Here is a 24,616-nt window from a genome sequence, read left to right as displayed (position 1 = left end):
TATCATTGCAGAAAAACATAATAAAAACATAACACAAATCAAAACTGAATTACAATTTTACCATAATCATGGTTAATTTATTCTATGTATAAACACTTTTCTATTTTGAATATAACTTTTATTATTAATAAAGTTCACACATCTGTACAACAGCATGCCATTTGATAGATCAGAATCACTTCATTTCCTCCAAAATCTTTAACCTACATATCGGCCCAGATTGAGAAAAAACTCAATGCCCCAATTTTCTCTCAGCAGACAACAAATGTCATACAAATTAAGTAATTTCCATCAAATTTGGAATAACATGTCCTAACTTCCTAAATAGTGATATTTTTAATTTTCTTTCATGTTGCTAAAAATAATAAAATACAGCAAAAATTGAACACTTTTGGCTCAATATAAAAGTCAATATAAATTTAAGTGGCAACGCTCATTTTCTTGTAATCAATAAGTTTTTGTTATCAAGTTTCTTAAACGCAACAACAGTGGAGGTACTTTAGCTGTCCTGTTCTATTTGGCAATCTCTCCTGAAGTTCGCATTGTATTTCAAGCTTTCATTTTGCTCTGATATTATTACTGACGGTAAAAAGAAGACAATTACACAAAAAGGGGTTGATGGTTAATGTCACCCAACTTGCTGCGGACCTTATCCATCATAGCACCTAGTTTGTATTGCCACCATGCAGCCACCTTGAAGTGATATCCACCTTACAAATCTGGTGGCATCTCTGTTCCGATACATCATGTGTTTCCAGTTACTGCTGCTAGCCTGCTACACAATGTACACAACCTTGGTATCAGTTCGATATTGCACTGTCTTGTATACTTGTTATCCTGGTCAAGTTTTTGTTTTATCATTTCAAGTTCTTGATTTCCTTTGAATCTGTATTAAAAGAATGAGAAGTGAACAAAAATGATTCACAATATTATATCAAGAAACATACTTGTTGAGCTAAATGATAACCAATGATAACATTTAACATGCTTATGTAACACTAGATTTTGCGGTTCTAGGGTTGGACGGTTCTTGTGATAGGCCTATCTCTAATTACCCAACACCCGTTACCCATAATACTTGTCTTAACCTTTCAAACTACTATGATATACGTCTCTCAATGATTTTTAAGACACAACTTAATCAACTCTGTTTTGCAGCTGTGACGCTACTTCGGTACCCATAATCTGAAAACCCATCGTTCGCCTCTTTCAAGCCCTGTCCTGCTACCACATTGGAGGACCCAAAAATACCCCGAAATTCAAGTAGTGTCTGGATGTAGACCGTCCATTCAATCGGGAGAAATGTGAACGCAAACGGGTTATATAGGCCTTACCATAACCGATGATTTTTATGTTAATCATGTCTTGAAAATAGGCCTATTGGTTCAATGAGATGCACCTGTTAGTCACACTGTAATGCTTTCCGATGCGCGATGCGGTACCCTGCGCACACCCCCGTTGATACTCCGCGATAGCACACGCGTGCATGTGATATCGCACCGCATGCGTATGCGATATCGCACCGCTGCAGCGTCTGGCGATATCGCACTGCATAAACGCGATATCGCACCACGCGGACGGACTGACACTCTGTTATTAGTATTATGATGCCACTTGAGACTGCTGTGATCCGTTTTCAATATAAGGTGCAACACGCTTCCACTTTATGCTTTTAGTGATTTGTTGTCAAAGAACAACTACAGGGCTACGTTCTCCTCAGAAGAATATCACATTTTAATACATTAAATTATTACTACAACGCTACCAATTTTTGATGTGTCATTTTTTCAAGTTGGTTTGGTGGATAGTTGCTTCGAAAGATGGTAGAATAGAGCTAGGGAGGGGGAGCGCCTGGGGACCGAGGGATGAAGATGAGGGATGGAGGGAGGAAAGCCAGCAAGGGATGGAGAGCCGGGATGGAGAGAAGAAGAGAGGGAAAGCTCAGAGTTTGAATTTTTAGCCAAAGTCTGTTAGTTGGCCATTCATCTATTAAACTGCAATATTACCTTTAGATGTGACAATTTTGCATTCCTCTAGTGTGGCACCTGTAGCTGAGCTCTGATATAATCTAGGGTACTGAAATGGAAGAAACAAATGCCATGCATATATAAGTTGAACATTTTGATACACAGCCATACAAACTTGTACGTTGACATAAATTAATTGGGAGGGGCACTTATTACTATTGATAAAAAATAACGCACATAGCAGACATTGCACTTTGTAGCTGAACTTTTCATCTTCTACACCCCTGCCCAATGTTGTGCCAATTTTTGCATTTTTCTCAAAAATTATAGTGCATTGGGGACAAGTAAGATATATTATAAGGGCAAGGACTACAACTACTGCACTGGAAATTTTATTTCAGCACAGACAACAGTTGTGGAGTTACAGTCAAAAATGAGGGAAAACCAATATTTGATCAATAAATCAATAACTACTTACTTTGAGTTGCTGAATTTTTTCAGTACAGTAGTTGTAGTCCTTGCCCCTATAATTACATATCTTACTTGTCACCAATATGCTATAATTTTTGAGAAAAATGCAAAAATAGGTACAAAATTGAGCAGGGGTGTAGTACCCCCTTAAAAAAAGTTGATTTTAACCCAAATTGGCACTGGTTCAAACCAATTTCATTGTCTACCATTCTACATTTGAGCAATATTTAATGTTCGGTTTATTGAAATAACAGAACTAACTGCTTTAAATCTAGCTAATAGGATAATAAAAGAACCACATGCTTACCTTATTCCTATAATAGTCAGTGTTCATCTTCTGTAAGGCTTCATACATCTCGTCACACTTTCTTTCATTTATCTGTATCATCAAAATGAAACAAAAGATTATTAGGCCTGATGGGCTTGTCATTGCCAAGAGTAGTTACATGTAGTAGAATATACTGCATAAGAGCAAGATATTTTAGAACATTCTACATGTATGAAGCATTTTGATTGTTCATCAAGACACATGTTATTTCAGGCATGAGCAATTAGGCTCAAATTTAGCTCTAACCATGCTGTAATCCTGAGGATGGGGAAAACCCTGGGTCCGGGCCCTGGGTGCACGAAATATCCCATAATATTAATCAAGCAATCAATCAATCTCAGGCAACTGGTGGTGAAGGATATCAAATACAGTAGCTGATTCATCAGAGCTAATACCCACCCCTGTACGTATGGTCTACCAGATGGGCACACCTTACTTGCCAATCCAAGGTCCATGAATACATGGACACTGTCTTAAGTGCAATTGACGATTACGGGCACACCAATTGACCTCTGTTAACAACAAATCCGATTCAGAAGTCAAATTTGTAGTTTTTGGTGGTTTGTCCCTTTTCAAATTCACCCCTGCTAAAAGGCAAAATGCCCCTTGTTCCGAAACAGAACTGTGTGTATTTATAGTCCAGAGGCAATAAACACAAAAACACCCAAAATTGCTCCTGGATCTGAAATTCTTATTTCAAGCCCTGACATTGCCACTCAGTTGAATAACCTTTTTGAATGTATGCATGAAAAAAAAATACATTTTAATCTTTTCTAGTGATGAAAAATGTGCCATATGTATGGCCTCGTGCTCGCTAACACATTGACAGATCGATATCAGGGCTGTCAACTCTCACGCATTGGCTGTGAGTCTCACGCATTGGGTCACTTTCTCACGGTCTCACGCCAAGGTAGTATAATCTCACGCCTAGGTAGTAAATCTTATCATGGTACAAAATGAACATAGTCGGCAAATCCTGGTACGCCTCTGTCTCACGCCAAGCAATTCCAAAAAGTTGACAGCCCTGTCGATATCAGGGGTAGCATTAAGGCCCGAAAGTCGGGGGTTATTTTCCTGTGTTTTTCACTCCCGAGCTTGCAGAAAATCCAAATACCTGGGGTGAAAATTAAATCTCGTGGGTGAAAAATATTTTGCAGTGTAGTCAGAGGTAGGAGTAAGGTCCAAAAGTAGAGGGTCAGAGTTCACCCCCGAGATTGCACATGTTCCCAATATAGAGGGTGAAAAATTAATATTGTTTCAATTTAGGGGTCATTCACCCCCGATCGGGGGTTAACGCTACCCCGACTCGATATCCTCTATTTCACTCTCTCAGGAATTAAGCACAGACCTACGTAACGTACATATATAGTACGAGGAACCCATACCGTAGTAGCTCTGCACAACGGTATGGGATGAAGTGTATACAAAAAGCTGGTGCAACGTTGCACTAAAAAATACGGTGACATCCCGCTATCTCTAAGGTCCGCTATCTCTAAGGTTCGCTATCTCTAAGGTTCGCTATCACTAACGTGTAAAGTCTATGGAGATCAGAATCCGCTATCTCTAATAGAGAAAAGGGTTCGCTATACCAAAAAAAGGTCCGCTACTTCTAAGGTTCGATATCACTAATTTAGAATAAGATTCGCTAGTTCTAAGGTTCGATATCACTAATTATAAATAAGGTTCGCTATCACTAATTTAAAATAAGGTTCGCTATCACTAATTTTGAATAAGATCCGCTATCACTAATTTATTGAAGGTTCGCTATCTCTAAGGTTCGTTATCACTAATTCCAATAAAGGTCCGCTATACCTAAGGTTCGCTATCACTAATTTTGTTTCAGGTTCGCTATCCTAATTAATTAAGGTTCGCTATCTCTAAGGTTCGTTATCACTAATTTCGATTAAGGTTCGCTATACCTAAGGTTCGTTATCACTAATCTTAAATAAGGTCCACTATCTCTAATTTTAAATAACGTCCGCTATCTCTAATTTCAAATAAGGTCCGCTATCTCTAATTTTAAATAAGGACCGCTATAGCGAACCTTATTTGAAATTAGAGATAGCGAACCTTATTTAAAATTAGAGATAGCGAACCTTATTTAAAATTAGAGATAGCGAACCTTATTTGAAATTAGTGATAGCGAACCTTAGAGATAGCGAACCTTAGAGATAGCGAACCTTAGAGATAGCGGACCTTATTTAAAATTAGAGATAGCGAACCTTAGGAATACCGGGATTGTTAAAATTAGAGATAGCGGACCTTATCTTAAATTAGTGATAGCGAACCTTAGAGATAGCGAACCTTCAATAAATTAGTGATAGCGGACCTTATTTAATATTAGAGATAGCGAACCTTATTTAAAATTAGTGATATCGAACCTTAGAAATACCGAACCTTTTTCAAAATTAGTGATATCGAACCTTAGGTATAGCGAACCTTTTTCGTAATTAGTGATAACGAACCTTAGAGATAGCGAACCTTAGAGATAGCGAACCGTAACCAAAAATACAAGGCTCCTGTAGCTTAAATAGTTGCATGTTTGTCATAATATTAATTACACAGCTTCTTGTACTTCTTGCCTAAACTCCTATGCTTGAAATTGTAATTAATATTCCATTATTTATCCAGAATAAATAAACACATGATCCACATCGGCGCACCAAAACTGAGATGGCACTTCAGTGCAAACTTAGATAGCGCAGCACCAATACCAAAATGTCATACCGATAAACGATGTGTCTATTTTGCCCGTTTTTTAAGTTTGTGTTGCGAACTAACGTACATATGCGTGTAGAAGTTCTAGGGTAATAAAATCTGTGGCACTTGTGTACATAATCATGACATTTAATATATTTGTGATCTTTTAAAAGCGTTACTGAACATTATACATTTGTAAAAAATGAAGTTTAATATATTAAATAAAATTGTGTTTTTCCCGACATTTTAGTGAAATTTGTTGGTTCAAAAACTAATTTTTCATCCAAATAATCTTTGATCTACTTCCTTTTTTGAGACGCGTCAGACATTTGTGTCAGACATAACCATGATCAATTGATCATGATGATTGATAACACTAAGTCAAAGCATCGAGATGGTCTAAGTCTAAAGCTGTATTATATAACACTACAGTGAGGTAAGCTTAAGCTCGAAGTGACAGTATAGTAGACAATATCTTATTTACTTGAGTGGCAGGTCCTTGTTTGAAGCCTATTGCTACCATCTCTCGTATATGCATCCCCAGATCACGTCCTTTTTTGCTGGAATCCAATGGCCATTGCTCGATCAGCTGTAGAAATTTGCGGTACCTGGTGGCTGCCATATTGAAATGTTGTGCAACAGGTTAGGCTTCCAAAGCAGTCGTTTCGTATGAAAAGTCGGCCGACTGGGGGTCAAAGGGGGGGGGGTTGCCCGGGGATAGGTCAATATGGAATGGATATTAATCTAATATAATGTGTAGGACTGATACTTCCAGTGAGAGCAAACTGTAAACATCTGGGATAATTGGGTGAGACTGTGACCCCAGTTTTGCTCTTTTTTAACCAGAAAAAAAAGTCATACCCGATCATTTTGCCTTAGTGACCTAACCAATTTTTCAAGTTATAATGCCATTGTGCGGAAATTCAAAATTCAAATTCTACAAATTTCAAATTACTTATTTTAAATTTGACAAATTTAGAACAAATAGAAGTTTGAATAAAACTCTTCGAACTGACCAAACTAATTAATAAAAATCCCTTTAAAAAGGGATGTGCTGGGGTTGTTCACAATGAGTAACTTCATAGGCCTATTTCTTTTTGTAAAAATAGTCAAAATAATTTGAAGTGGCAAGATTCGGTTGGTTCAAACCCCAAAATCGGGCACTTTTTCCCAGATACTGATGACTCAGTTGGATTCATTACGGGGGGGAAGGTGGGGCATAACGGAACACTTAACTTCGAGGATGCTCTGTGACGTCACATAAGTAATATGACTGTAAAAATTATATGTTCAGTTAAAGATTGTATTAAGCTTTAATATACCATTAACCAATATAACTTGAATCTTACAATTTTTTATAAAAATGAAGAAATATTTTCAAAAAAATAAAACCGTTTTGCCCCACTATCGGGGCAAAACGGAACCCCCCTATGGGGCAAAACGGCACCCTGGGTGTAAACTTATATCAGCAGTTCCATCGGTAGGCCCTAGGCCTAGTTATATGTATGCCTATATTCAGTTACAATAAAGTGGGCCTGTGGAGTGAGTGGTTAACGTCTTATAGACCTAGTAGGCCTAATATGTATGACCAATATTTGATTAGAAAGAAATATTAAGTAGGCCTACCCATCTCTGTGGAGTAAGTTAACTTTTAATCATTAATTCTATCTGTAGGCCTAGTTTAATAGCTTTTAATATGCCTATGTTTCAGCGAAGTGTTTACCATGCTCAAGTATGCCCCTAGATACCGCCTCCATTTCCTTGAGTGAAGACGTATGATATCCAATTGGGGCAAAACGGAACCCATCTGTGGGGCAAAACGGAACCCTGTTCCGTTATGCCCCACACTAGGGGTTTCGTTTTGCCCCATACCCGAATAGGTTGCATGCATAATACATTGTAGCATATAGACCATGCAGTACATACAGCTCAAAGCTAGTACCAATAGTGTTTACAATATACACAATTATTTGGGAATCCGATATTAATGAAGTAAAATTTCCGCACATTAAACATCTACATATCTTACGTCAGACAGGTTGTAATTTTTTGACTCGATCTTGCTCGGATGTCAGTAGATTGTTTTAGATCAAATTTTTGTTGTAAATCTGCGTGGCTATACTTGTGTTCCTCAATATAATTTGCATAGACGACAGTATTGCCAAGGCCTATTTTTCCCTTAGGTCCGTTTTGCCCCGGGGTCCGTTATGCCCCACCTTCCCCTACATCAGTTCTATTCCAATTCTTGTACTTCAATTCATATGTTACTCCTCTTCAGGTTTACCATTACTCGTTGACTGCCGATAAAACGCCCAATAAAGACTTAGTCACCGGACCGCGCCGGCCAGTTAAAGTACATGCCCTATCACACCACTCCACACCATACAGTCACATTTCCCAAATATGAAATTTAAAAAAGTCAAATTTTAATTTACTTCTTTTAAAGTTTGGCAGAGGCGGGGTTCGAACTCACGGCGCAACGCTTAGTACTCTATGAGCCTAGCGCCTTAGACCACTCGGCTACTTGTCTTGTTGTTATTCATTTGAAACTTATTTAAAAATATAATCGCAACTTCAACATAGGCCTACCACGTGACAAGAAAAGACAGAAAACGTATTATATTTTGGAATTTTATCAATAATGTGTATTATAATAGAGCTACCATTATTTATATTGTTGAATTCTCAAGCGCATCATTTCGAATTGGGTTTTTATTCCTAAAGCCCGATACTGACTCCACCTGTACATTTTAATTTCATCGCGGGATGCTGAGATGTTTGAAAAGCATCGCAGCATCGCATACCGCTGCGAAGTGGAGTCAGGATCGGGCTTAATTCGAACCACCAGCATCCATGGTTCGATGTAGAGATTCTTTCCTATTCAGAGGAAATATTGCAATTACACACCTTATTGCCTTTTAACAATAACCAATGACACTAGCACGTAATTCCAGTCAAGCACCAATCTTTAATCCTATTGCAAGCTTTTAATCCGATATGCAGATTATCTATTTGTTTTCATGAATTGGAAGACATTCTTTGATGTGTTACTGAAATTACTGGAGTGTGAGGTCAGAATAGTATTTTATTAACAGAAAGTATAGAGGCCCTGCATGAAATTATCGATTGGCTCCAAACAAAGGTGTCCTTCACCGTAGTTATGGCGGAGTGCAGTCCATTCAATCAAATGTTGTCATCAACCTATTTGATTGCAATCATGCTTTTGTTGAATGCATTTGAGTAGTCCGCCATATTTACGGGATGATATGTCACATGCAAGGCCTCTATTCTCCAAATTCATTTCCTAATGTATGTGAGAATGATACAATAATGACATGATGAACATAGTCATTGATGCATCAGTTTTAAAATAGACTAGGCGGTTACATATTTGGCGGTTCTCGCCTGGCCGCGATTACCAGGCTGATGGTGACATGCCCATATGACAGTTTTTACTAATTTGACCTCAGATGACCCCTGGCGACCCCAAAATGACCTTCCAAAATTTGGCTCTAAATGTTAACTGTACCCACCAAGTTTCATGCCCATACGACAGTTTTAGTAATTTGACCTCAGATGACCCCTGGGTGACCTTGGATGACCCCAAAATGATCTAAACTTATAACTCTAAATGTTGACTGTAGGCCTACCCACCAAGTTTCATGCCCATATATGAGTTTTTACTAATTTGACCTCAGATAACCCGTGGTGACCTTGGATGACCCCAAAATTACCTTCAAAAATGTTGTTTTAAATGTTGACTGTACCTACCAAGTTTCATGCCCATACGACACTTTTTAGTAATTTGACCTCAGATGACCCCTGGGAGCGGACCCCGGTGTCAGATGACTTTAAAACGAACATAAACATCTTCTTGACAGGACAGAACTACACCCACCCACCGAGTTTGAGCCCCGTACGACCTAGTTTCATGCCCATATGACAGTTTTTAGTCATTTTACCCAAATGACCCCTGGGAGGGGGCCCGGGGTCGGATGACTTAACGAACATGAACATCTTCTTGCCAGGACAGAACTACACCCACCCACCGAGTTTGAGTCCCGTAGGACCTAGTTTCATGCCCATATGACAGTTTTTAGTCATTTGACCTCAAATGACCCCTTGGAGGGGGCCCCGGGGTCGGATGACTTAACGAACATAAACTTCTTCTTGCCAGGACAGAACTACACCCACCCACCGAGTTTGAGCCCCGTACGACCTACGACGGCCTCACATTAGCAGTCACAGACAAAACCTAAATCTACAGAATATATCCATTACTCGTCTCGAAAGAGCTCAAAATAAATAACTTAGAAAATTTTCTTGATGTCCTTTAACATGTTTCCATAGTTAACCATCGTTAGCCATGGATATCTATGCTGTAGAACTGACCGGTGACTAAGTCCGATTTATTGGGACGTTTATCGACCATCAACGAGTAATGTTTCACCAACTTAAAGCCCAATACGAACAATTCCAAAATTTGACCCCTATATGACCTATGACCTCAAAACATTTTCACTCACCTGATGCTCCCTTACGCAGAAATTAGTATCACTAGGTAATATTAATGTTTGACATTGAAATTTACTTTTACGAGAGCAATTTCCCCCATCGCTTAATCTAAATCAACAATGACCTCATTTGACACCTAGATGACCTTTGACCTCAAATATCTCCGCTCACATATTGTCTTCCTACTCAAATATTATTATCACCAGGTTTGGATGGCATGAGTAGGAAGCAGACACTGTTAGGGTACAAACACCCCTGCACATATACCCCACATACATGGATTGCTAAATGGTCTTGTGGCCTAAAAAACAACCGACGTTCGCACCTTATAGTATAGATTAATTAATTCATAGCTTTTTTTGTTTTTTGAGAATTTAAGCATACAAAGTAACAAGCAAAATTTCGATATTATTTTCAAAAGGTACCAGTACATATTACAGGCCTACACATACTGAACCCCAAAATAGCACCTTTAAAGCCAAGAATTGAATGTTTACTGATAATATTCTTAGTAACAAAATTCAATCATTACTTTAGGACCTATGCCCTAAAGCTTCATTCTAGTTGTGACATATTTGTCATCATAAAAATAGACATACTGCAGTTACTGTCCGTTTTCCTATACACAATACACAGTGCTCTCACCATTGAGCTGTGACCTGTACAAATCGTGCCATGTTAGAAGAATAGGCATTTGTCTAGTTAACGTCAATGTGTGAAAAATAACCGGCCAATATTAAAAGTACTCTCAAAAACTTCTAGCAAATATATTCCTCTAACATGACCTAAAATTACAGCTTGGTTAGATGCTCAGAAATATTCGTACTTTGGTAAAATAGTGAGTGAGGGCAAGACATAGCTAGCCAACGTCCCGTGTTAATTGAATGGAGATTTGACCGAAAATTTTGGTAAACGGGCCGCTCACTTCTGAAGAATGCCACACGAAAACGGTACAAGCTACATTTAAAGTACTCTCTGTTCGATCATCATGATGAGTTTCTTACATAGTATGCCGAAATTGGGTACTGTAGGTGGTTGACAAAGGGTCGTACTTCGCTGATGAGTAAGTGACAGTAAACATGAAATTCAGCGCCCATAACCCAAGTTAGTAGCTAGTTAGTGGAGGCCGTCACGGGACTGATTATTGATTATTGAAGTGCCTTATTAATAGATACGCACGATTTAGGGCAAGAAAAAACCGGGACACTTTTGGAGACATCATCATCATCATCATCATCATCATCATCATCATTACTTTCTACATTTTTTCTAAACAACATACTGTTTTAATAAGATTTTTTTCTTAAAATGCATTTAACTATAATTATTGTTTAGAGCGTGGTGAAATAAAACATCACGATTTTCATCACAAAACAAATATAATGCATAAGAAATCGTTTGTTTTAGAGCGTGATGATGAAATAAAACATCATGATTTTCATCACGAAACAAAGTAATACATAAGAAATCGTTTGTTTTAGAGCGTGATGAAATAAAACATCACGATTTTCATCACAAAACAAAGTAATAGGCCTACAAAAGAAATACTTTTTTCGAGAGTGATTAAATAAAACATCACGATTTTCATCACGGAACAAAGTAATACATAAGACATCGTTTGTTTGATTGCAATCAACCGCGACAGTTCGTCTCACACACATAACAATGCACTGCGATCAAATAGGTTGATGACAACATTTGATTGAATGGACTGCACTGCGACATGATTACGGTGCACCGGTTCAAATCCTTTGTTTGGAGCCAATCAATAATTTCACGTACAGCCTCTATGCAAATTAGAGTTTACACACGCTGCAGCTGGGGTAATCGACCGAATGCATGAGCTTATTTGCTTTACTGAATCGATTTACTGGATTAATATCCTGTTAACTGGGTTTAATGCCACAAAGGTCGAATCGGGCTTGCCATGGACCATAAGTGCATCATGACCCAAATATTTGAAGGTGATGTGTGCATCAATAGCTTTTGGTCATCATCGTGTTACCAGGAAATGTACACTATTTCCAATATTCAGTGATCTTGCTTATTTATTAACACAGGTCTTCGATGTGAGGGATTCAACTTTTAATACCATGTTTACTGCATGTTGCATGGTCAAACATGTTACATGTAGTTGAAAATTATCCAACACATATTAAGATAACAGACCACCACAGACAGACTAGGAACCTGAATAGAGTCAGATGTGTAAATTAAATATGTCATCATAACTCAGCAGGTAGCTCTCACCCGAGATATTGGATCACATACCATACAAAGGCATACAACATACTGAGATACTGAACTCCAACAAAGCATGTATGGTACCCGGTGTGTCTGCCCACATGATCCCATAGACTGCCAAGATAAGTGTTCTAGTGAAGAGAACCAGCAAAACTTCCTAGTCATGATTCAGAAAAATTATTTACCTAAAACATATACCTATTTTATCTTAACATGCAAAATCAACACAAATTTTCTGATATCTGCACAGGCCAATTTTAGTATTTCTGTTTGTCATAACCATTTTGATCAATTTTTTGCAACATTTTTACAAGTTTCCGTTTTCTTCATGAATTACTTATAGAAACAACAGAAAACAGAACCCAAGCAATAAGTGCTGGGTTGCCGTTGGCAACCCAGCACAACAACCCAGCACAAAAAGACAGTGTCATGCACATATTTAGGCCCTATACTCCTTTAAAGGTTTGGGTACAAAATAACGACTTTGTTTCCTGAACTGCTGCACAAGTTTCATTTTTGGGACCAATAGTTCATCGTGTTCATGCAATATTAGGCCTAACCTACTAAATATATTATTTAAAAATAATTGCTACATTTGCTTGTCACCATGGTCACAGTGTTTGCAGGTTTTTGCCGCAAGTAGTAAAAAATGGCAAAAACTAAAAAAGCGGATAAAATGTTTTACTTTTTACTTCTCAAAACATACAGTACAACAAAATACAACCAAAATGATTTCGGGAGTACCGTATCTTTTGCCCATTTTTGTAAATGTATCCGGATCAAAACTCAAATTACAACGAAAAATTCAAGTTATTTTTAGGGGGGTAAGTCCAACTTGTTGAGACAATTTTTTTTTAAAGCAAACAAATGACTCTCGGCCTGGAAAGAAGCTGAAGGAAGGGGTTAAGCCACAACGCATCATAGTTCGTTCAGGTGTACCATGGTTAGATTTGTAATTCCATATATTATTTATGGAAGATGACTGGACTTTAACTCTCTCCTCGCGGGCGTCGACTGCAAACGACAAGTTTCAATTTTTTTTTTTAATTCAAAAATTTCAGAATTGTACATTTTCATGCCCATATTTGGAATCAGCATGAAAAATGCATCAAAATGAGTACAAACAAGCCTAGTATTGGTTCAGTAGTTCTTAAGATAGCTCTTGATATTTTCAGAAAATATCTCAAATCTTGGATTTTTTATGTTGAACCCCGTGGCTAGCACCCAGAGCAGATGATGAGTACTGTTAATAGACATGTACTTTAGTGATGAGTCAAGAGTCATAGCAGGAAACAGATAATGAGGATGAGGATGAAGAGGATATTGGTATACTTTTTTCTGACAATGGTTGATCATAACATGCTGGTATTCTGTAGTTTGAATTGAAATTGTGATGTTATTAAGAAATAAACAATTGATTGTTTTTTAAAAACAAAGAGTTTCCTCTCCCACGGTATTGTGTAACTCATTATACAAAATATACATGGCACAAAAACAACACATTCAGACTTTCTTAAGTAGCATGTAATATTTTATTAGAAAAATAAATCCAATTTGGTGAATACAGTTGAAATGATGACCAATCAGAGAATACATTCAAATACTGAACAAAAGTGAATTTGCCCTGCCATTCTCATTCCTTTCAATAAAGGTCTAAAAGGGTAGCTTGAAGTTGAAGTGCACTGTAGCTTCAAAATAGGCTTCAGTCAGTATTGTACTTAGGTACTTCAGACCATGTTTCCAAATGGAACAATGGTTACCTGGGAGTGACCATTGAACTATCAGTCTATCAATGGTCAGTGAATACAGCGATAACCAAAAATTGCATAGAAATAGAATGCCATTAGATCTGAGACTATTATACCTGTCTCAGATTAGATGTACCATACATTTGTTTTGTATTGACTAAATTACTGTTGCTTTGAATATGCTTTATTGCTTGGGGAGTGGGACCATTCAATATTTACGCCAAGGGAGAGTGGGAGTTTTGACAAAAAAGTTCATGTTCGCACTTGCAGATCTGCTCAATAGACCACTCCCTTGTTTTCCACCTCTTCTCAAAAAAATTTAACATAACACAATTCGGATTCTTCTTTAAAATTCCCACCCTGGCGTAAATATTTGATTCCATCTTAAAACTCACACTTTCCCGTCGACGCGTAAATATTGAATAGTCCCTGACAATACATTGTTCCTTACAACTTTTTAGTATAGTTTTAAAAAGGAAAACTTGTTTGATAATATCATTTCCCTTGGTACAATATTAAAAAAGATGTTAGTGAGATATACATCATAAAATTATGGCATTTTAGGCATTTATGGCTAACTGTTTGTACAAGGTTAATAATTTAATGTACATTTGGTATACAACATAGTACTTCTTATTTATCTTGGCAATTAATATTAGGAACATTTTCAATAACTATTCAGTCTTTATTACCTCATGCATTGCCTTGACTTTTTGAACAATAATTTGGTAGTCCCTTTTACAGCTCTCCTATGACATTATACCATAGGAAAGAGATGTGTACATTTTAGGATCACCTGCAAAATCCAACAATTAATTCCTCTCCTAAAAGTCAAAGCCTGCTGTTGTAAGAATCATATGATTCTGAAAATCAGCTGCTGTATACATTTTAAACTTAAGATTATGAAAATTAATTCATGCTAAAATTCAAACCCGGAACAACGTAGGACGTTGGTCTTCAAAGGTCCGTTTTTCTCAAATTTTATCATTATTTTTCTGAAAATGGTTGTCAATACTGGTCATGAAAGAAATATTACATTGTAATTTACATTGTAGTATCAACAGTATGTAAATAAAAGTTATTGAGTTTCACTTTAACAATTAAAATTTGCCTGATCAACAGGATCAAAAGGGGAAACAACTCAGCTGCTGCCTTACACTATGTACATGAGTATGTATTTGTTAACAGTTCTAAAATTACTCTTTACTACAGCCATTTGAAGCAAAGTAATAGTATGTACTTTGTATGGCACCCCTGAACACAATCACTTACAAGTTGCATCTTCTCTGGTTAGTACATCTTCTCTGATTACATCTTAAAACTGGATTTACCAGCAGGACCAGGCATCAAGGAAGACAGAGTGACCGTGGGGTCCTCTGCCCCTGCTTGATTATCAGCCCTGGGTACCACTACCAGTCACATTCATTTTATGTAGGCATTATCAGACATGTTTTTTTTTAAATAACATTTAATTTGTGTCAAAAAATTGCACTTGATAATTCTAAGTTAGGGTCAGAGATCAAAAAAAATAGTAAGCGAAAAAGGACGATCTCATCTTAATTTCAATTTTCATTTAAAAAAAAGAAGCCCATAGAAAATGTGTTATCAAAGGAAAACATTCAATTTCAAGTTTTTTGTTTTTTTACATTTTAGTCAAGTTGATCACATCCCATAATATAAAAAGTTGTAATAAAAACTTGGTTATTTAGTGTGAAATTGTTTTAAAAGAATGTAAAGCACACACACATACATGGGGTTCAAACAGTGCTAGGGCCCCTAGTAGGGGCAATTTGACTCAAAGCAGCCCACCCATTGAACAATATTCTGCAAAAAGAATACACTGATACCTCTCCTAGAGGCTGATTTAATTAAAATCCTCATTTTTATTTTATAAAAAGCATTTTGAGACTTGGAATCAAGTTTGATGAAGAAAACAAGTTTGATGTGTAGTTTACAAGAGTGTATGTAGGCTTTCACCGAGAATATTTATCACTTTTTTAGCCGACAAAAACTGTTTTTGCCAGGCGAGAAAAACCATGTTTTTTCACCTGCTTTCACAACAGAAATTCATAACATGCACACATCAGTCCTGAAAAAGTCTGTCAGATCCACACATGAAAGCTCAACAACCTTTTCAAACAAACATGTGTGTAGCATAATTATGATATCCCTGTATAGAAACCATAGTGCTTATTTTGTAGTTTACATTGTACCGGTACCTTTAAGGGGGGTACTACACCCCTGGCCAATTTTGTGCCTATTTTGCATTTTTCTCAAAAACTAAAGCGCATTGGTGACAATAAGATATGCATATTATAGGGGCAAGGACTACAACTACTGCACTGAAAATTTTATTTCAGCACAGACAACAGTTGTTTTATATTTGATCAATAAATCTATAACTACTTGCCTTGAGTTGCTGAATTTTTAGTGTAGTGGTTGTAGTCCTTGTCCCTATAATTTACATATCTTACTTGTCACCAATGCGCTATAATTTTTGAGAAAATGCAAAAATAAACACAAAATTGGTCAGGGGTGTAGTAGTTACCCCCTTAAAGTATGCACCACAGTGACAGTTGGGCGGGTCTAGCCTGGATTGATAGCACACAATTTTTCATTTGTAAATGGCTATTCCAGTTGAAATCCATACACCCCCTATATGAGACATGACATAATTGACATTAATCTCCCACACAGGGAGTGTGAATTTCAAATGGAGTTACCTGAATGGGTGACTCCATTTGAAATCTACACCCCTTGTGTGAGAGATTAACTGATTAAGGTTCTGTGTTCTATGGATTTTAACTGGATTAGCCCATTATAATTATGTTCAATAAATCTTTAAAAAAATATGTGCACTTTGCTAAGGAATTTGGTGTCATAACTTTCCAAGTCTACTTAAGTTGCCTTTACTCTTCTTACTGCCAATACCAGTAGGTTTCTTTGTCCTTGATTTACTTTCAAACACTTTGCATGGTTTGCCTCCGTGGAATTCACATCGACAGTTAGTACAGAATTCAAATTGGCAGTGATAGCTAGTACATTGTCCTTTTTGTTTGTTGAGTAAATGCTTAGCGGGAGCTTGACATCCATGACGGGCACACTTGGTTAGAGATTCATCAACAAATAACTTCTGACCAGCCTGAGAAAAGGAAAATAAAAAACAAGAAAATGAACAAATTTATGACAAAATCTAATGCTATTTTTATGTTAACTTACATTAAACATTATTTGAGTGCAAACATGCTGCTATTTCCACTTAGTTGGCGCACCATGTTTGTTGGATAATTATAAAATTTCAAAACTGGAATGTCACTATAGGGTAGGTATTATGTGTTAGAACCTCTTTTCACAAAATTACGTCAGAAAATCTGTGTCTGAAACTGGGGGTGGGGTGGGGTGGGGTGCACAACTAACTCTACTCTACCGTTACTTTTCCATGAGTTTGACCAAAAAAAGTTGTAGGGCTACACAACTTGTAAAAATGGTACATAATTTTAAATTTGATCTGAAAAAAAGTACTGTGTTGCACTTGGAATGAATGGATGATAAACTTTAAGATTTACTTTAATTAATGCCAAGTCTACCATAGTGACTGTAACTTTGTGTAGCATACCTCATAATATTTGTGATAATTTCCGTCTGAAGACTCTGGTTTGGCAGTTACCCTTGGTGTACTTGTTAACTGTGGTGTCCCAAATTCTTGTACTTCTGTAAGTGGGGACTCTGCTTCTGTCACACAGCGTTTTTCTGTCTTCTCCTTTGGGTAATTTTCCTGAAATTTATAAAAATAAATGTAGAGAATCATTGAAAAGCTGATGGGATTGAGACGAATATCTCTAGATGTTATACCAGTAGTGTATAAATCATACTTGATACTTGTCTGTTTTCATGTCAAATTTTAAATAGCCTGGCCCACAGCAGCTGAAGGGAGTATCCCATCATGCATCTGCTTGCTCCATAGCAAATACATACAAAACATAAGTAAGAGCGACTTAGATATTGAGAGCTATGGATAGTTTCACAATACTTTGGAGATCATATTTTTTCAAACAAAAGTCTTAACTCCCCTGATATAAGCGAGTACTTGAAAGTTGAAGTGAGGGATTTTGTGTACACTTTCTATGGCATGTGCAGTTCTACTGTGGTACTGCAGAGCATGATGGGATATACCTATCTGCTGCTGTGAGCCTGGCCCCTTTAGTAAGATTGTTTGACAGTATCCTATTTGCAATTGAATCCCATCTGCTGATTAAGTATCTCCCTCAATCTGAGGATTGTCGTACTCCACATAAAAATAGGATATACCGTAACAATCTTACTTGGGCTATTTAAAATTTTAATCATTTAGTTCAAATAGGTCACATCATTTACATATTATAATATCCAACTCACCTACATGTAAACATGCTATTGAACATAAAAGTTTTCATGTACCAGATATTGTATTTTGTTATAAATATTAGAAGGAATAATGAATTAATGATCAGGTCATATTAGACTTTAAAAAAACACAATTGATTTTTAAAATTTGTACAGTATGCAAATTTTTTTACACAATCTTATTTTAAAGTTAAGCTGGTTAAAATTCTGAAGGGTTTTCTAGAAGTAGGCTGCATTAATTCAATCACCCCTGGAGATTATCAATGAGCTGACAGAGAGTTCTACTAAACCAATTGACCAGTGCAGTGATGATTTCATCAATAAATGAAGTGGATGCATACCTTGTGTATTCTTTGCTCCTGTTGTTGTTCCCTCTGATGCCTATCAACAATAGTAGCTTCCTTGGGGGTTACTGTCTTCAATGTTGAATGCCACTCAGGAGACACTTGTGAAATGCTACAATGAATGAAACATTGATCAACAAAGTTAGAAATAACTAAAAATAGCTTGAACAATTAAAGAAAATTAAAGGCCTACAGTATACATGTACTTTTAATTTGATGTATACCGGTAATATTCAATGCAACACATCTTACAAAAAGTAGACTAAAGTATGTTTTTTCAAATTGATCTAATCTATCCCGTTTCATTTCCAGTCATATCATTATATCATATCATATGAATGTTTCATGACGTAAAATCAAATATATTCCCACCAGACCAGACATTTGATTTGACATCAAGTCATCAAATGTTTGATTTTCTGTCATCTTTTGAGTTTAAAATTGACATTTGTTAGAAGATTATCTCTCGATTAAATTTAAGTTTAAGTTTAAGAAACAATATCTAACAAAATTCCAATTTAAGTTCCAATTTTAGATTTCTGTACCGTACCGTAACTAAAATGTGCTTTGAGTTTGTGTGGTGTGTTCCAGCATTGAAATTAATCTTTTTAAATGGTGGGCTCATAGTTTAAAAGTTTTTAAAAGGCATGTCACTTTAGAATTCAGAAAATCAATTAAAGTGTGGGTTTATACCATACTAACTTTGTGGGTAAAAAGCATTGAATGATATAAGCGTGGATAAAAAATAAAAAGCGTGCCAGGGCTTGTTTCAACTTACACTATATTTTTATTGAATGATATTTAAATAATTCCAAGAAAAATTGCCAAACCCATCTATCGCAAGATAAAATTCCATTTGATGCCTGTTTTGTGCAGAAAGTATCCATGTCTGTAAGATTGCAAATGGATATTGGAATAATAGGAGAAAAATAAAGCCACTAACTGCAAAATAATTTTTCTGTGTTGAAAACTTCAAAACTTGTTGAAAACTTGAAATCAAAATAGGCATTTAATTTTTGAGTTTTATTTTCTCCTTTTGTTAAAAAAAATTAAATGAATTGCTTCAAAGCAAAAGGCTATGGCAACACGCACAATTTTACTATTTAACAGCCACTGTCTGTAAGATTCAGACTCTTGTGATTCAAGTGTGTCATAAATTTTCTTTAAAAAAAATAGGATGATGCAACATTGGTCCAAGAAAATAACCCCAAAGTTTTAGCTTCCTCGCTCATTTCGTTTGTCCGCAAAAAAATAATGAAATTTTGGCCCCCAAAACATCGTTAAATGGTTTATCATCTAGCAATGACTACAAAATTGTGCGCCAACATTGGCCCAGTAAATAGAAAACAGTTTTTGAATCCTTCTATGGGTGTCATTACAATTACACAAAAAAATGGTTGGGTTACCATTGGCGCATCGTAATAAACAAGTTAAAAATATTAGTGAAAAGCGCCCTCGTGTTGTTTTCTGTGGCTTGAAACTCGTTGCGCCATTAAGCACCCATATAAAAAGCAAGCTGAAATGGATAAACTAATTATTTTGAAGCAAATGCAAATGCAAAATTGATGGGTGCTCGTTGGCGCTAGAAGAAAATTGGGGTCAAAGGTCAAATTTTCTTATTTTGCGCCATTTTCACGCCTCATTAATTTTGTGCGCCAAGGTCAAAGAACATTAAAAGTGGTGTTCAGTAGTAAAGAAACTATAACTCTAATAAAAGAAACAGAAACAAGCTTGGGTCCTGTTGGTTTAGTATTTTTAATGATTTTCTAAATATCACCCTAAAGCCTAGTAAATAGTAAATAATAGACCAAATAGGGGTTCCATCAATATTCAAGCATCCACAACAGGACGCGCCAACAGGTACCCGTGGTGTTTTTATTTCATTCACCATATTTAAGTGCTGTTATTTGCATTGATGTAGAAATTAGTTTGGGCTCATGTTGGCGCAAGGATGTTTTAGGGGTCAAAGGTTAATCCAAAACCATAAAGTGCTGCTTTATGATAGTTCGTGCAACCAATATGCAATCTTCAAGCATCCACTACTAGATGTGCCAAAGAGTACCCATAATGTTTTTACTTCAATCAGTTTATCTAAGTGCTGTCAATTGCATTTATATAGAAATTAGTATGGGTTCATGTTGGCGCAAGGATATTTTTAAGGTCAAAGGTTAATCCAAAACCATAAAATGCTACTTTTTGATAGTTCCTGCAACTAATACGCAATCTTCAAGCGTCAACTACTAGATGTGCCAAAAAGTACCCATAATGTTTTTACTTCAATCAGTTTATCTAAGTGCTGTTCCTTGCATTTATGTAGAAATTTATTTGGGTTCATGTTGGCGCAAGGATATTTTAAGGGTCAAAGGTCAAACCTAAAGCACAAAGAGCAACTTTTTTGCGAGTTTGTGCAACTGAAAATGTGCGCAAACAATGTCCCAATTTCTACCTCAAATGGAGTGTATATTTGCTTGTTGAAGTCATAACAATGGGATGCTCATGGCACTCGTTGATATTTAAGAATATAACACTTTAATTTTGTTGAATGCAGAATGTGTATAAATCGAAACTTACCCTGCATTTTCAGATCATGTGACCATCCACAACAAACCAAGTGGAAGGTACACATGTTAAGTTTTTATGGTTTACAAAAATATTTAGGAATTCCAAAATATTATAACCCTGCACATGTTACAAGTATATTGATTCATTGCAGTCAAAATGCACTATTGATCTTCATATAATAATATTAAGCTTGTAACTTCTGCATTTTTATTTTAAAAAGTTGGTCACATACATATATTTGGCTCTTTAAATATCAATATGCCAATATCATCCCAAGGATTTTTATGAACAAATTTAATAAATCGAGTTGGCATAGGTTATAGGTAGTGAAAAAATTATGGGATCTTGTTGCGATTGAAATTACCAACACTCAAAGAATGCAATTTGTCATATTTTGAGTTTTTTGTATTGACCTTTGACCCTCAGAATATCATTGCGCCAACATGAGCCCAAACATATTCCTACAGATACACAAGTAACAGCACTTGGATAAACTAAATGAAGTTATAACACCATGGGTACTTGTTGGCGCATCGAGAAATGGATACTTGAAGATTGCATATTGGTCGCATAAACTAACATAAAAGTAGCATTTTGTGATTTTGAAGTGACCTTTGACCCTTAAAATATCCTTGCGCCAACATGAGCCCACACCTATTTCCACAGAAATGCAAGCAACAGCACTTGAATAAACTAAATGAAGTTAAAACACCATGGGTACTTGTTGGCATATCTAGTAGAGGACGCTTAAAGTTCGCATATAGTACGGCATGGCATATTATTTACAGTTTACTTGCCTTTTAGATGATATTTAGAAAATCATAAAAAATACTAAACCAACAGGACCCAAGCTTTTTACTGCTTCTTTTAGTAGAGTTACAGTTTGTTTACCACTGAACACCACTTTTTCTGTTCTTCGACCTTGGCGCATGAAATTAATGAGGCGTGAAAATGGCTCAAAATTAGAAAATTTGACCTTTGACCTCCATTTTCTTCTTGCATGCCAACGAGCACCCATCAATTTTGCATTTGCATTTGATTCTAAATAATTAGTTCATCCATTTCAACTTGCTTTTTTCATGGGTGCTTAATGGCGCAATGAGTTTAAAGCCACATAAAACAGCACGTAGGCGCTTTTCACTAATATTTTAAACTTGATTATTACGACGCTACCAATGGTAACCCAACCATTTTTTTGTGTCATTGTAATGATACCCATAAAAGGATTCAAAAAATGTTTTCTTTTCACTGGGCCAACGTTGGCGCACAATTTTCTAGTGGCTGCTAATTGATAAACCATTTAACGATGTTTATGGGGCCAAAATTTCAATGATTTTTTTCGGACAAACAAAATGAGCGAGGAAGCTAAAATTTTTGGGGTAGTTTCTGGGACTGATGTTGCATCATCCTATTTTTTTAAAAGAAAATCCATGACGTACTTGAATCACAAAGTCCCATTTCGGTCCCATTCTTACCGACAATGGCTGTTAAGTGAGCAGCAGCTTTGAGACTCAGGCTAGCGGGAGCCTTACCCTAAATTAGACGAGTTTAAATTTAGCACCGGTAATTGAGACTCAGTGTTCTTCTACTACTAAAGGACTGAAATTGTACAGAAAGAACAACTTTCACAATTTCAGATCTATTCAGATATTTATAATTTATTGGACTGCACAACAAATTAGGCCCTTCACAATTGATTCCGAGTTTACTGTTCATGATTTTAAAAATAGGACGAGGTGACTTTTAATTATTAATTATTTTCTTTATTTAGTATCAGTTATCACAACCAATTATCAACCCGTTTTGACGGGAGTCAGCATTTAATTATTTTATTAATATGCTTTTAAGTACGGTACTTACTTACACATAGTATATTAAAGGTGCAGTTATGCTGTTTGTTTATTCATCATTATTGAACATTGATATGATTCATGACGTTAGAGAGTAGCAAGTAAAAGTCATTAAAAGTTATTTTAAAGGCGAAAATCCAAAATAAAAATAAAATAATTAAATATTTTGCAATTTTCAATTTTGGACGCGGGCGGTTCAGTAAACTAAAAATTAAGTGTGAAGGGCCTTAAGTACTTCTTTGCAGGAAAGAAAAAGAGCAATAATATAAGACTTTAATATATGCTTCAAGCACAACGTCAGCTTACCAGAACCAGAAAAAGAGCACGTACACCAATTTTGACAAGTTCACTTTGACATAGTACATGTATACGCATGCATGTAGCCTAACTGAGTATAATTTGTATTGTAAAAACTTTTTAACCAAGGCATATAAACTAATAATTTAAAACTACACATTTAACTTAAATTAATTTATAAAATATTCACCTGATAAGATCTTCTGTTGCATCACCCACTTTCTGCACAATGTTTCTGACAAGATTGGGCTCCACTTTTGTCAATTCTGTGAACAAGTCAAAACTGCCCATTCCCACTCGATGACCAATAGTACATGAAGAAATATCACTCTGGTAACCAGAATCATTCTCACTTGTCTGACTAAAATCGGATTCTTGTTTTTCTCTCATGTTGTTAGGAGTAGAAATGACGATACCGCTGTCTAATGTCTTGTTTACGTGAACAGCTGATTGATTGTGTTTGGCGCCCGATTGATGATCATGATCACTTCCGGTATGTTTTGTTCCATTTCGAGCAGTCAATTCATTTCCAGTTTCTTGGAGTTTTTCTTGTGCTTTTACTGACGTATCCATGTTTAAATTCAAATAAATAATTTGCTGGAACTTCACGAGAGATCAGATGCAAGTATGACGATTATTATGAGGGTAAAACTGCCCAAGCTGGTATCAGTACCCCACACGGTCCGTGAATACAACAACCATTTGGCCGATCGCGATACGATATGAAGAATCGATACAACACCGGCTCAAAAAGTGGTATATTTTTCCTCTGATCATTGGTTCGTGTCTTTAAAATGATGACAAACAGTATAGTATAAAGATATCTACAACATGATCACAGATGAAGATCCATTTTAAAGTTTTTCATTGCATTTTCTTCATAAACACGAACTACCACCAAGTCGATGATCATTAATTGAGCGCAAACAATATTTTGAAGCTGCCGCGATATGCATGACGTCATCTTTGAACTTTGAACTGTGTTTATTCTATGGAAATTTTACACAAAATTTAGGATATAAAAGTGAACAAAATATTGGACAAATTTTATAATTAATAACATGGTGTAAAGATAAAATTTTAAACACGTATTATAATGTACATTTTGTTAGCACATATATACGTTTAATATAGCAATTTAAAATTTGAATACCAAGATATAGGAACACCATGATCAACAATACGCCAGAAAATTAAAATCTATGAA

At 36.1% G+C, this 24,616-nt stretch overlaps 2 protein-coding genes across 2 annotated transcripts; both read right to left on the bottom strand.

Moving 5' to 3' along the window:
* Nucleotides 1-112: 112 nt before the first annotated feature.
* Nucleotides 113-6,119, bottom strand: LOC140149951 (ubiquinol-cytochrome-c reductase complex assembly factor 2-like). Its single transcript, XM_072171960.1, has 4 exons — nt 5,951-6,119; nt 2,746-2,817; nt 2,007-2,076; nt 113-886 (listed from the first exon to the last, which is right to left on the bottom strand). The coding sequence occupies exons 1-4, from the start codon at nt 6,086-6,088 to the stop codon at nt 858-860; spliced, it is 309 nt and encodes a 102-aa protein (XP_072028061.1). The 5' UTR covers nt 6,089-6,119; the 3' UTR covers nt 113-857.
* A 7,615-nt stretch (nt 6,120-13,734) lies between these two features.
* On the bottom strand, nt 13,735-24,362 carry LOC140151487 (F-box only protein 43-like). Its single transcript, XM_072173839.1, has 4 exons — nt 23,600-24,362; nt 18,698-18,812; nt 17,590-17,748; nt 13,735-17,115 (listed from the first exon to the last, which is right to left on the bottom strand). Exons 1-4 carry the CDS (start codon nt 23,980-23,982, stop codon nt 16,852-16,854), a joined length of 921 nt encoding a protein of 306 aa, XP_072029940.1. The 5' UTR covers nt 23,983-24,362; the 3' UTR covers nt 13,735-16,851.
* Between the last annotated feature and the right edge of the window lie 254 nt (nt 24,363-24,616).

Source organism: Amphiura filiformis, chromosome 4, assembly GCF_039555335.1.
Source record: "Amphiura filiformis chromosome 4, Afil_fr2py, whole genome shotgun sequence".
Taxonomy (NCBI): domain Eukaryota; kingdom Metazoa; phylum Echinodermata; class Ophiuroidea; order Amphilepidida; family Amphiuridae; genus Amphiura; species Amphiura filiformis.
The sequence above is the reverse complement of the archived record's forward strand: the minus strand, read 5'-3'. Positions and strand labels throughout refer to the sequence as shown.

Coding starts and splice junctions, on each gene's coding strand:
- LOC140149951 (XM_072171960.1), bottom strand. CDS start 6,088: ATGGCAGCCACCAGGTACCGCAAATTTCTACAGCTGATCGAGCAATGG. Junction 2,077..2,745: donor CTGACTATTATAGGAATAAG/GTAAGCATGTGG, acceptor CTTCCATTTCAG/TACCCTAGATTATATCAGAG. Junction 887..2,006: donor CAAAATTGTCACATCTAAAG/GTAATATTGCAG, acceptor CTTTTAATACAG/ATTCAAAGGAAATCAAGAAC.
- LOC140151487 (XM_072173839.1), bottom strand. CDS start 23,982: ATGGATACGTCAGTAAAAGCACAAGAAAAACTCCAAGAAACTGGAAAT. Junction 18,813..23,599: donor GCAACAGAAGATCTTATCAG/GTGAATATTTTA, acceptor CATTCATTGTAG/CATTTCACAAGTGTCTCCTG. Junction 17,116..17,589: donor ATTATCACAAATATTATGAG/GTATGCTACACA, acceptor TCCTTTTCTCAG/GCTGGTCAGAAGTTATTTGT.